Genomic DNA, 11,869 nt, shown 5'->3' on the forward strand with positions numbered 1-11,869 from the left:
GCGGCCGCAATATGCGTTCTGTGTGCAAGGGCGGTTAGCAATACTCAATCCAAAAAATATAGTTCGCAAAACAATTGGCTCACAGTTCTCGTCGGCGTTTCATCGGCGATATACATGTCTCCCACTGCATATACGCCATTTATTGAAGAAAAGGTCAATTTCGCCGGGGTACATAGCTGGCGGAGCTCCCGTTTTTGGTATCTACCCAGAGGCCATACTTATCAGATCCATTCATATGAAGTTCCAACTATTCACGTGTTTGGATAAGGGTGGCAAAAGTTAACTACTATATTACATAATTTATGATGAGTCAGCGGGCCGCCAGCCAGGCCTGGAACCCATGACAACAGGGTGAACTCAGGTTCGTCCAAATCAATTAGGTCACCGTCACCGCTTCCTCCATTAACAACACAACTGATTTATTCCCTAGAAGAGATGGTATGTCTCGCTAGACTGACTGGTATGGGAATTTTCTGATCCATTTGTAGGCCAAACCAACGCTTGAAGGTCTCCCGGCAGAGCTACTTATTATCATTCTGTCGCAGATCTCAGATTGGGAATCTCTCAGATCTATCGTGCTCTCATCACCAACATGCCATAGAGCATACCTCGCAAGTCGGCATGAACTGCTCTATAATATCCTTAAACGTCAGTACGGGCAGCTTCTTGACCTACCAGAGGCAATCACCGCTATCCGATCAAAAGGCCTCTATCTTCACCACAACGAGGAAGAAGCTATAGCGTTATTAGACCGCTGGCGTCGCAGAGACGAGATCAGCCGATGGTCTTTAACACTCACAGAACCAATTGGCCTAGAAGAGGTCATTAAGCTACTGCATCTACATAAGCAGCTGCAATTTTTCTTAGAAGATTACTCGACCAACATACCACGACCGTCGTGGATGGACCCCGCTCAATGGGAGCATGAATTACCTCTCAAGATGTCTGATTGCGAGAAACGCCGCTTCTTGCGGGCATTATATCGGCTTTATACCCACGCCAATATTTTTGGGCTCCCCGAAGTTCATCCTCAAAGCAACTCGATTGACAATGGATTTGACAATGAACAAGCATATCGGTTGTTCTTTGGGGCAATGCCCCCGTGGGAGTACCAAGAAATAGGGTGCGTATGGTCATATCTCATGACCCAGTACGGCTCAGTCTTCAATGAGATCTCTCACGCCTTGCGCAACGCTATGAGGGATACCGAAAGCCGCTTTTTTGGGGATGTGTTGCCAGACAATGAGTGTCCACCGTCCGGGGTAGTGGACACCGTCGACCATCTTGAGAAGCTTCCTAAGTACGCCCAATCATTAACGTCTGTGGGACCGGATTTCCTTTACCGTGTTTTACATGCAAAGCCCTTACATCGACGCAATCTGGTGATAGCCAACCTCCGTACCTATCGGCCCCTCATGGGGTGTTGGCTTCTAAACTGGGTCTTTAGAGTTCCTTTCACTGACCCAGCAGATCGATATGATGTTCCGTATTTCAAACTGTTCTGGTCGACCTTGCCGCCCATTGATCAGCCTAACCTGGGTTGGAAAAGACTAGGTTTGATGCCTCACACCCCTGAGCAACAACTGGAGGACGTCCTTGAGATGAACGAAGAAGCCCTTGAACAAGAATGGCCTTGGGGGTATGCTTTGTGGGATGATTCAAGGTTGAAGGCGTGGAAAGCGCCTCTGTTAAAAGATCGACGCGGGTATGCCCAAATAGCTGCTGCTCCTCCTCTTCTGCTCCTCACCGCACCGTAGGAGCCCTGTACTTAGATACGAATCAATTTCACATGTCGGCGGTCAAATTCACCGTGCGCGCCATTCGGATGGGCCAAAGATACAAAGCTGAGGAAATTCCCGCGCTCTCCTCCATACGGAATGGCCAGATGTGTGAGCGCACGCTCATCGCTCAGGATTTATTGGTTGGAAGAGCAACTTGAGGATCTCTGACCACCATGCAGATTTCCAATGAGCCATATCCGTCATTGCAACAAAGCTCGTGGCCGGGCAGCTAGATAGATCCTGGAGGCGGATGAACTATAATAGAGTACTATCAGGAAAGGTCATGCAGGGTGACACCATCGTCGGCCGACCACTCGGACATAATCTTTGAAACCCTGGTTCAAGCCGGGCTTTCTCGCACTGGAGTAATGCTGTAACCCGCCCTCTGTAAATGTGTTCGGCGGCGCCATCTATACGTAAACATGTCGAGTCTTCGAAGCGCTCCGCCGCCTTTTGCTTGTGATAGTGAATCCTCGAGTGTATTTAAAGTGCAGGCCCGCGCCGGCCTCGCTAGATCCTCCATGCTTCCCCGGGTAGGCTGGCTGCAGTGGTGGCTTGTCCTCTCTAGACCAATACCAGGGCCGAGCTGGCGGCTGATGCGCCACATACCATCATCGCCGAAGGCCAAGGCGGGTGCAGCTTTCTCCCTTGTGCCGTTTTCCGGCCAGGGATGAGCGGCACAACGCCGTTCCGTCTTTCGTCTCTCGGCCTGGTCGGTTCCTGAGGCTGTTGACTCAGCCGGGGCATGACGTCAAGGCTCCGATCCGCCCCGCGATGATGCGCGGTGATTCGACCGCGGCGCACATGGAGAATTCTCGGGATACTCTGAAAGGAATATCTGGGCAGGGCCCGGGCTGGTAGAGCGAATCGGCAGTACGGAACCCCCCTCTCATCGCGGAACGGCCGAGGGGTCGAGGTCGAGGGGCGAAGGAAGTATGTTATCTCGCCCTTGTCCTGCCCACCACGCCCATGGAGAGCGGGAGATCGTACACGTCGTTGATTCAATGACATAAACCGGGTCGGATGTTCTAGAGGAATGAGCCCTCGTAGTGGAGTAGGCATGATGTCGCAGCGATCGCCATGTCATCATCGGTATTTTTAACGCAGTACTCTGCGCAGCCCTCCCCGCGACGTCCAACGGTCCATTCACACACTCCATAGATTCCCGGCGGACTCCACTCCGTATATTCGGTAAACTCGCGACCCTTGCTTCTTTCTTCCATTCGTACGGATCAATCAGCGCCGGCGGAGGGGCGCGTGGGTATGAGGGTATGGGTCACGCCAAGGGCCATGGTGGACCCACAGCGCACTTCCTTCTCTGGAGTGGGCAGGGTATGCGATGCACGCCCGTGGAAACCCGGTGAAGGGGATTATGACGATGGCAACGTCTGAGCAGAGGGTGGGTCCCGCAGACTGCAGACAGTCCTGGAGGGTATTCACCGATGTAGATGCGCCTCAGGGTGGTATATTAATGGCCCTTCGTCTCCCCCTCCTCCCCCACAATATCCATTGTTCTAGCTTGCTTTCGACACGATTTTCTTCTCTCTGCTTACTCCTGCTGCCTGCATCCTGCATATCGTTCACCATAACTGTATTATTGTGGGAACGTTCCCCATCCTCTTCAACCCATCCCCACGTTCATCAAGGGCGTGTCTCTCTTGATTAGACAATCACTCGCCGCGTCACATTCGGAATCATACCAAGTGCTTGGACCCAACCCGCTCATAGATCCACCTTGTGCATTCCCCATTCACAATGACCACCGCCGATGGATTCGGAGCCCGTAAGGTCCGCCGACTCTCCAGTCTGGACGCCGATCGGGCCGACCTCTACGGAGGCCCCAACGTCGTCATGCCTCCAAAACACTTGATGGCCTCTCATGGCCGCGACCTGGCCTCTGAAATAGCCAAGGCCAACCACCATCTTGACGAAGAAGCCAGTTCCTCAGACGCCAGTTCCTCCGAAGCCATTTTCTCAGATGAAGAGTCCTCTCAAGTGACTACCCCCCTGTCTCCCCCGCCAATGACTATCAGCGATGATTTTGCACTGGCCTTCGATATCGATGGCGTCCTTATCAGAGGCGGCCAGGCCATTCCCGAGGCCGTCGAGGCCATGAAGTACATTAACGGCGAGAATCCATATGGAATCAAAGTGTGAGTCTTGCATCATGCGCTGGCCCCGGTGCTATGAGGGCTCGAGGAGTCACAGATTGTGCTGACACAAACCTCCACAGACCATACATTTTCCTCACCAACGGAGGCGGCAAGACCGAACAAGAACGATGCCAGGATCTCAGTCGTCAGCTCGAGTATGAAGTGTGCCCGGGGCAATTCATTTGCGGCCACACTCCCATGCGCGAAATGGTGGAACGGTACAAGACCGTCCTGGTGGTAGGCGGCGAAGGCGAGAAGTGCCGCATTGTCGCCGAGGAATACGGATTCGAGAATGTCGTGACGCCGGGAGACATTATCAAGACACGACACGACACGACGCCTTTCCGCAAATTGACCGACGAGGAATTCAAGAACTCACGGGTGCTCGATCTCGATTCCATCCGGATTGAAGCCATCTTCGTCTTTGCCGATAGTCGTGACTGGGCGGGTGACCAGCAGATTATTCTGGACTGCCTGATGTCCAAGGATGGCCAGCTAGGCACACGCTCGGAAACGTATGACGAGGGTCCGCCAATCTACTTCTCCCACAATGATGTGGTGTGGTCCACATCGCATGAGCACTCACGCCTCGGCATGGGCGCTCTGCGCGCCTCTCTCGAGGCTCTCTACAAGGCCGTCGTCGGCAAGGAGCTGAAGACCGTTGCCTTTGGCAAGCCACAGGTGGGCACATTCCAATTTGCCACCCGGCTTTTGCAGCAGTGGCGCAGCGATTCTCACGGCATCGACACGCCACCTTCGACAATCTACTTTGTTGGCGACACTCCCGAATCCGACATTCGCGGGACGAATGAATTCAATGAGATTTCGGAGAACGAATGGTACTCTATCTTGGTCCGAACTGGCGTCTACCAGGAAGGCACCATCCCACGCTTCCCACCCAAGAAGATCGTGAACAACATTTACGACGCCGTAAAGTTTGCAATCGACCGTGAGCAGCAGAAGTTCTACTCGAAGAAAGGTCCCGCTAGGGACGGCTTACCAGAGGCTGGCATGGAGAGCAAGCTCACAAACTAAGTTGCTTTCTGATCCTGCTGGTTGCTGGCCTTCTCATCTCTCCCGCTACCCCGGTTGATTTCTCCTTCCCGATCACCCTTTTCTCAACCGACTCCCAGCAGGATCATGCGGTCCACCCAATCATTATACTTTCCTCACGGCGTACTCACCATGATTCCCGCTTCACGAAATTTCATGTATTATGAGCTTTCCCCCTTTTCCTTCTGTACAGTTTGGAGCATGGATTTCCTGGTCTTCATTTCATCCGCATCGTCGGAATTTTTCCCAAATGGTAGATATCATGAACAATTGAACAATATCAAAGAAACCTTGAAGGGCATTTTGGGTTCTTTTTCTTTTCCTCTATAGATCCTTGGACTGGCTATTAAAGGCTTCGTCTTCAGGACCTGTCATAATGATCTCGCTCCAGCGGAGTACTTATTTTTTCCAGATTTCGGCCCGCGATACTATACCAATCACACGGCATCACCACTCAAAATAGCATGCCACTTCTATCCTCGCACAGCTCTAGGAAACCAGACTCGCGCCCAGGACCCCGGTGACAGTTCTATTTTACCCCAGATCTCCAGGCAATCTTCCTAATCGGCTGAAATGCAGCACCCCGCCGAACACGATGTAACGTATCCCAATGCGCCCACGAGCTAGGCCCTCGTGCGGCGATGATGAAATTGTTTGAGCCGGCTCTCCCTCTCCACAGACTAAGGACCTCGGGTAGACGCATCCTGGTCCTCATCAACAAATCAGAGGCGTGCGAACACGGCAGGACGGAAGAGACTGATTAGGAACACCGAGGTCATTTAGCCTTGCGAATTTGGGGTCCAGTTGGACTCGGCGGTTTTGCGGGGCGGGGAGCGTGGATGGTGGGGGGCAAATCCGGGGGTGAGGAGGTAGTCGATTTAAGGTTGGCCCTGGGAAGGGGGAGAGTGTCAGCGTATCATCACATTCCTGTGCGCTCGTGGAGTGCTATGGTTCTCAGATGGATGCCATGGAGGTGTTATACTAATTGTCCAGCTTATGTACCGCTCTGGAAAGGATTCGCCATGATGGTGTTGCTTGCTGTCGCGGTCCACGCCTTACAAAAGGGCTTGATGATAGCATCAAGAGCTACATTTCTACGGATGCATGCCAGGGACCGCAAAGGGACCATTCCTTTGCCTCTTCAAAGGAGGATGACCGAAAAAGATTTATTTCTATCCTGGTCGGAGTAGACAAGTTTACATCGTAGCCTGAGAATCCGGGCAGCCAATCCCGCGCTGGACATGACATGACCCACTCCGCGGGGAAGTCGAGTCATTGGACGAAGATTGGCTTGAGAGAAGACAACACACACAAGCAGGTCTCCGCATTGGCGTGCTAGTAACACCAAAAAATGGTATGAGAAGGCTTTCTATCTGGATAACAACTATGCTAATCGTCCAGATCAGGTCCCGCCTACGGATGCACTGTACCTGCACGATGCTTCGCTACAAACCCTCACCACGGAGATCGTCTCTTATCAACCCGTCTCCTCGCTCCCGGAAAATGAAAGAAGCTTGATCAAGGCTGCCGACCCAGAGGTCTCGGCGATTACTATGCGCCAGACCATCTTGTACCCGCAGGGGGGCGGTCAGCCTAGCGACACTGGGTCCATCGCACTGGTCGACAAAGAGCCCGCGTTCACCGTCTCTTTAGTGCGGAAGACGGAGGATGGGAGGATCCTTCATTTCGGCAAGTCAGCCGGTGGAATTATCCCCTTCGTTGAAGGCCAGAGTGTCATTCAACGGGTTGACGGTGCCAAGCGCAACTACCATTCCCGGCTGCATACGGGAGGACATGTTGTGGGCCTGGCGATGCAGCTTCTCTTCCCGGAAATGAAGAAAGTCAAAGCAAACCATTTCCCCAAAGAAGCATGTATGGAATATGAAGGATTGCTGTATAACGAGCAAAATCCATTGATCCAGGCAAAAGTGGATGAATTGGTTCAGCAAGATCTGCCTATCCTGATCTCTTGGGTGGAAGATGGCTCGGATCTGGAGGGCCGTGGGGCATTGAGGGACGGTCCTATCCGGGTTGCGAGCATAGGTGGGCTCGATCAGAATCCCTGCGGTGGCACTCATGTGCTGACGACCAGCCTGGTGGGACCTATTACAATACGCAAGATCAGTCGGCAGAAGGGTATTAGCCGAGTGTCATATGAGGTGCCTGTGATATTGTAGAGAATAGATTTGTGTGGATAGTCGTGTTATTTATGAGAGGACCTCGCTGAATCTATGTTACCATTGAAAAGAATCTTCCTGTACGAAACTCGCTCGCACAGACGAACAAAACCTATTCTCTATGCCAAAAGTGAGACGCCGCCGAAAATGCTGTGCAAAGAAAATCACAAGATTTAGCCTCTAATCAGACCACGAACTCATTGTCCAGCCAATGCTTCATGACAATTTCACCCTCGCCAAATCCATCCTTCCGCACTCTGACGATAATTGCTGCGTGGCTGTGTCGGTGCTTGTGAATGTAGACTGGATATTTGCGGAACCCAACCGCATTGAGGGAATCAATGATGGCAAATTGATCATCGGTCAACGCAAGCTTGTGATGATGACTGGCCGGATATTCCTCTTCATAAGCATGAGAATTGGTGGGCTGGTATAGGCCAGCACTGGACACTTCACTGCCTGGCTTCGAAGTCTTGATTCCAACCTTCTCAGTCGACGAATCAGAAAGGTTGTCCTCCTCGGTGCTCGAGAGATAGGCGGGCTCCTGTCGAGCGTTGACGTTCTCGAAAACTTCCTCCATCACATGGTGGACATCCTGCACTAAAAGAGGCACTTTGTATCTTCCAAAGAGCACTTTATTCTTGCCCTCGGTATGCAGTCGTATCCGCTGGCGACTGCGGCATGTTTGCACAGCAGCATTCGCGAGAAAGATGGTCGAGGCAGGCGGCACAAGCAGGATGACAAGCAACCAAAAAGGTAAGCCTTGCACAACTGTTTTGAGCTGCTTCCACCAGCGAGACGCCACGTTCTCTGGTTCTTCCGGTGTAGATGGAAGTAGATAGTTGTCAGGGTCGATGATAACTTGATCGTAGCCTTTAACGTAGTTGATATTGATATTGTCCAAGTCCCGGAAGGGGTCCACCTTGGAGAGTGCCGATGTATAAAACACAACGGAGCGGTCATTAACAATGTTTGCGTAAGCGGATCGGTGTTGAAACTGTTTCAGTCCTTGAATGAAGATGCTCTCCGGGTCAGCTAGAACGCTGAGGAGGGGCCGACCCGTGTTCCGGAAAGAGTCAACCATAAAAAGTTGTTGACCAGACATGGAGATTGTCTTTGGCCCCAGCCCGTTCCAAATTTGACCTCGGATTCCTTTAAGCGGCGTTCTTACCCCAACATGGGGCGAAGCGAAGGTCGTGAAGTTGACAGGCTGCAACTTCTCTAGCCAGCCGTGGGCATGCAACAAGCCGATCGCATATCGGGACACAAGCCCACCGAGAGAATAGCCGACGATGCTCAGCTTCTTGATCTTTTGCCCTTTCTTATCTAAGGTCTCCAGTGTCTCCTCGATCTCATGCGCCAGTCGCTCGCCGCCGAGCTCGATTCCATCGTACGTCCAATTGCCGCTGTTGCCTTTTGCGCTTAGAATGTAAAGACTGTCCTCATCATGGCGCTCCCTTAGCGCAGAAGCCACATAGTCCAGATGAGATGGGTTTCCCCAAAGTCTATCCCGGGGAGGTCAGTTTGGTTCAGCTCCCTGCAACGTCATCCCGCAGCGATCTGGATGGGACTCTTACCCATGCACCAGGACACAAAGGTGATCAGCTTTGGTTGTAGTGTCAGGCATCGTGTCTTGGAAGGATTATCTAGTGAGTCAAGATCGCGCCAGGAGGGCCAGGCTGTTAAAAACACTTTTGCCTACCGGAGTTAAGCTGCCTGGCCCGGCCTGCTGATGCGCTTGCTTCCGATAAGGCCGGTGATAAGCCCCCTTGTTGCCACCCCATATTTCAGGCGTTGTCCGGTGTCCACTTTGTCTGGTTTGCACCTTGACGTTCTCCGCTGAAGGCTGGCTTGCTTTCCTTTGAGATAGTTACGGCTCTCTGCGAATACATCCTACAAGTGCTGTCGGTTTGATATCGACGGCTTAGTCCAGGATCCAGATCAAAAACTTGTCACGTGAGGCTCGGATCTGAAAGCTTTTAAACGTATCCTACTGACCATAAGACAGGCGCTATGGTGCTGCGTGGGACAACGGGCATTCAATTTGACCTGCATTTCTGATCAAAATCTGGATGAATGAGCTATCTTTCCAAAAAGACAAACATACTGTCCATTCTTATTCTCTTTGTGTGCTCACACTGCCCGCCACAATGACACTCGCCGGAAATCTCATCTCATGATTTGACGCCAAATCGATCAAGGACCTGGGGCGCTGTTTACTCAAATCGAATATCTTAGCCCGGCATCTCCTCATTATTCTATCATGTTCACAACACTGGGGCTATTTACAGAGGTGGCTTGTCCACAGGGAGAACATTGCTCTCTTCTGACATGCATGTTCTCCCACAAGGCCTCCGATTCATCTTCGGCCAACAAGCGCTCTGCTCGTACTACGGCAGCGTCAAAGATGGATAACACACATCCTTCGAAGAAGCTCAAAACTCGAACTGATACGTCCTCCCTGGATGATTATTCGATCTCGTCTCACGAAACGCCGTTGCTTGAGGATACAGCATCAACATCGAAGCCAATTCAGCAATTACCGCAACAAAATGCTGGCCCGGGTACTTCAAAACTATCTTCAACTTCTCGGGGAGTATCTCCGCCACCACCACGCTCAAACTCGAAGCCTGCGAATGGCGGACCTTCAAGCACCACCGCCACCCTAAAGCGAACAACATCGCAGCTCCCCCGCGGAATGCGCCTAAAGAAAGCTTAAATCCTCGCCTGTTAACGAAAGCTCCTGCTCCTCATGGTGTCCGGACCGCTATTCTCCAGAAACTACATTCTACCATGGTTTCACAGAATGAAAAGCTCGCCAAGAGCAAGGAAAGCTCGAATAAATGTTTCAAATTAACCGGCAATGAGCTTGTGACGATGGCCCTAGATGAAGAGGAAAGGGTGGCAAAGGACAGCCCTGATGTTTACTCCAATGTGATAAAGCTTCGAATTGTGAAATTGGCGAAGATGAGCACGGAAGAGTGGGCCAAAGAGGTCATGGAACATCTCAATGCCCGGTACTACAAACTTCCACCAGCCGACCCAACCCCAAAGGCTCCCAAGCAGATCGAGACCGGTCTTACCACCAAACAAGAAATTGTTCTTATCTCTAAGCTGATCACCCCCCTGAACGGCCTTGAGGAGTTTGGATATGTAACAAAAGCGCCCACCGCAGCAGAAATCGAGACGGCCAGGCAAGGTGTCCTCGATTCCAAGGGCTGGGAGAAGTGCGACCGTTGTGGCAGTCGATTCCAGGTTTTCCCTGGTCGCCGTGAGGACGGCGCATTGACCACTGGTGGCCTATGTATTCACCACAACAGCCGTCCCATCTACCCTCCTCGCAAGAAGACGGATCATTATACCGGCTCTGCAGATCCATATTTCTCTTGCTGCGGTGAATCTGTGGGCACGTCTGTTGGTTGCACCAAAAGTCCTCACCATGTTTTCAAAGTCTCGGAGCCCAAGCGCCTTGCATCAATCCTCCAATTCGAACCAACCCCGCAACAACCGGACAAAGGACCAATGGACCCGGTGTGTTTCGACTGTGAGATGGGCTACACGACACAAGGCTTGGAGTTGATTCGCCTCACCGCCGTCAGCTGGCCAGAAGGCCGTGAGCTTCTTGACATCCTCGTCAGGCCCATTGGCGAGGTTTTAGACCTCAACTCGCGATACTCGGGTGTGTTCCCTGAGCACTACGCCAACGCCATACCCTACGGCACCTCAAGTTCTACCTCGATGCCACATTCTCAAGGCGAGGATAAGAAGCAGCAGAAGCCAATGCAAGTCGTCGAATCACCGGCCGCAGCACGTAAACTGCTCTTCGAATTCCTTCAACCTGATACTCCCCTGATTGGCCATGCCATCGACAATGACCTCAACGTTTGCAGGATAATTCACCCAACTATCATCGACACAGTGATCTTATATCCAGCCCCGAGGGGTGGTCTCCCCAATCGCCAGAGCCTCAAGAACCTCGCTCGCAAGTACCTCGACCGTGACATCCAGACTGGCGGTGATAAGGGCCACGATTCGAAGGAGGACTCCATTGCTACTGGCGAGTTGGTGCGGGCCGCACTGGGTGAAAGATGGAAGAATTGGAGGCACAAGGGTTGGCATTTTGAAGACAACGAGTTGGTTCCGCCGCCTAGTCAAGGGTTGAACCTTGCTGGGCTTGAACAGAAGAGGAAGCACACATCTTCTCCATGATAGTTTAATGCGATATTGCCGCTTATGTAGGGGATATCATGAGTCTTTACACTTACGCTGGGTTGAATCAAATTGGGCCTTCGCCTAACCCCCTTAGGTTGACTCGGCCCCGCAAAAGTGCAAGCGTGGGGGACAATGCACATATATCTAAATAGCGCATACGAGCGAGTGTTGGTACGAGTTTCTTTCAAAGGATATGATCACGACTTGTTTAATCTATGACCTTTCATCCACGCATATCACGACTACGAGGACATGATAGTATTCGCTGTGGACATTCCTTCTGACGATCACCAGCCCCTCCCAGAATCAGTGAAACCGCGAACTAGCCTCTTTATCAGTATCATTCTGCTCGCTGTCTCGTAGAAGATTGTAAATCGAACAAGATAGATCCAGTAAGATACAGTAGACTCGGCCCGCAGGCGAAGGAATCGGCTGCGTTGAAAGGCTGGACATCTAAATACATCATAGGAGCTTCGACTACGTGCATTGTCTA

At 51.9% G+C, this 11,869-nt stretch overlaps 5 protein-coding genes across 5 annotated transcripts; 4 read left to right on the forward strand and 1 right to left on the reverse strand.

Moving 5' to 3' along the window:
* Positions 1 to 435: 435 nt before the first annotated feature.
* On the forward strand, positions 436 to 1,757 carry N7482_000347 (uncharacterized protein; the record flags this gene model as incomplete). Its single annotated transcript, XM_056682472.1, has 2 exons — positions 436 to 438; positions 489 to 1,757. The coding sequence occupies 2 exons, from the start codon at positions 436 to 438 to the stop codon at positions 1,755 to 1,757; spliced, it is 1,272 nt and encodes a 423-aa protein (XP_056546078.1).
* A 1,779-nt stretch (positions 1,758 to 3,536) lies between these two features.
* On the forward strand, positions 3,537 to 4,969 carry N7482_000348 (phosphatidyl synthase; the record flags this gene model as incomplete). The annotated part of the gene is made up of 2 exons (XM_056682473.1): positions 3,537 to 3,934; positions 4,015 to 4,969. 2 exons carry the CDS (start codon positions 3,537 to 3,539, stop codon positions 4,967 to 4,969), a joined length of 1,353 nt encoding a protein of 450 aa, XP_056546079.1.
* A 1,369-nt stretch (positions 4,970 to 6,338) lies between these two features.
* Positions 6,339 to 7,164, forward strand: N7482_000349 (uncharacterized protein; the record flags this gene model as incomplete). Its single annotated transcript, XM_056682474.1, has 2 exons — positions 6,339 to 6,341; positions 6,394 to 7,164. 2 exons carry the CDS (start codon positions 6,339 to 6,341, stop codon positions 7,162 to 7,164), a joined length of 774 nt encoding a protein of 257 aa, XP_056546080.1.
* A 184-nt stretch (positions 7,165 to 7,348) lies between these two features.
* N7482_000350 (lipase ROG1 family protein) lies at positions 7,349 to 8,791 on the reverse strand (the record flags this gene model as incomplete). The annotated part of the gene is made up of 2 exons (XM_056682475.1): positions 7,349 to 8,669; positions 8,742 to 8,791. The coding sequence occupies 2 exons, from the start codon at positions 8,789 to 8,791 to the stop codon at positions 7,349 to 7,351; spliced, it is 1,371 nt and encodes a 456-aa protein (XP_056546081.1).
* A 636-nt stretch (positions 8,792 to 9,427) lies between these two features.
* On the forward strand, positions 9,428 to 11,373 carry rex3 (putative RNA exonuclease Rex3; the record flags this gene model as incomplete). Its single annotated transcript, XM_056682476.1, is given in 2 exon segments — positions 9,428 to 9,660; positions 9,678 to 11,373. 2 exon segments carry the CDS (start codon positions 9,428 to 9,430, stop codon positions 11,371 to 11,373), a joined length of 1,929 nt encoding a protein of 642 aa, XP_056546082.1.
* Between the last annotated feature and the right edge of the window lie 496 nt (positions 11,374 to 11,869).

The sequence above is a fragment of the Penicillium canariense genome, assembly GCF_028826845.1.
Source record: "Penicillium canariense strain IBT 26290 chromosome Unknown utg000001l_segment0_segment0, whole genome shotgun sequence".
Classification (NCBI taxonomy): domain Eukaryota; kingdom Fungi; phylum Ascomycota; class Eurotiomycetes; order Eurotiales; family Aspergillaceae; genus Penicillium; species Penicillium canariense.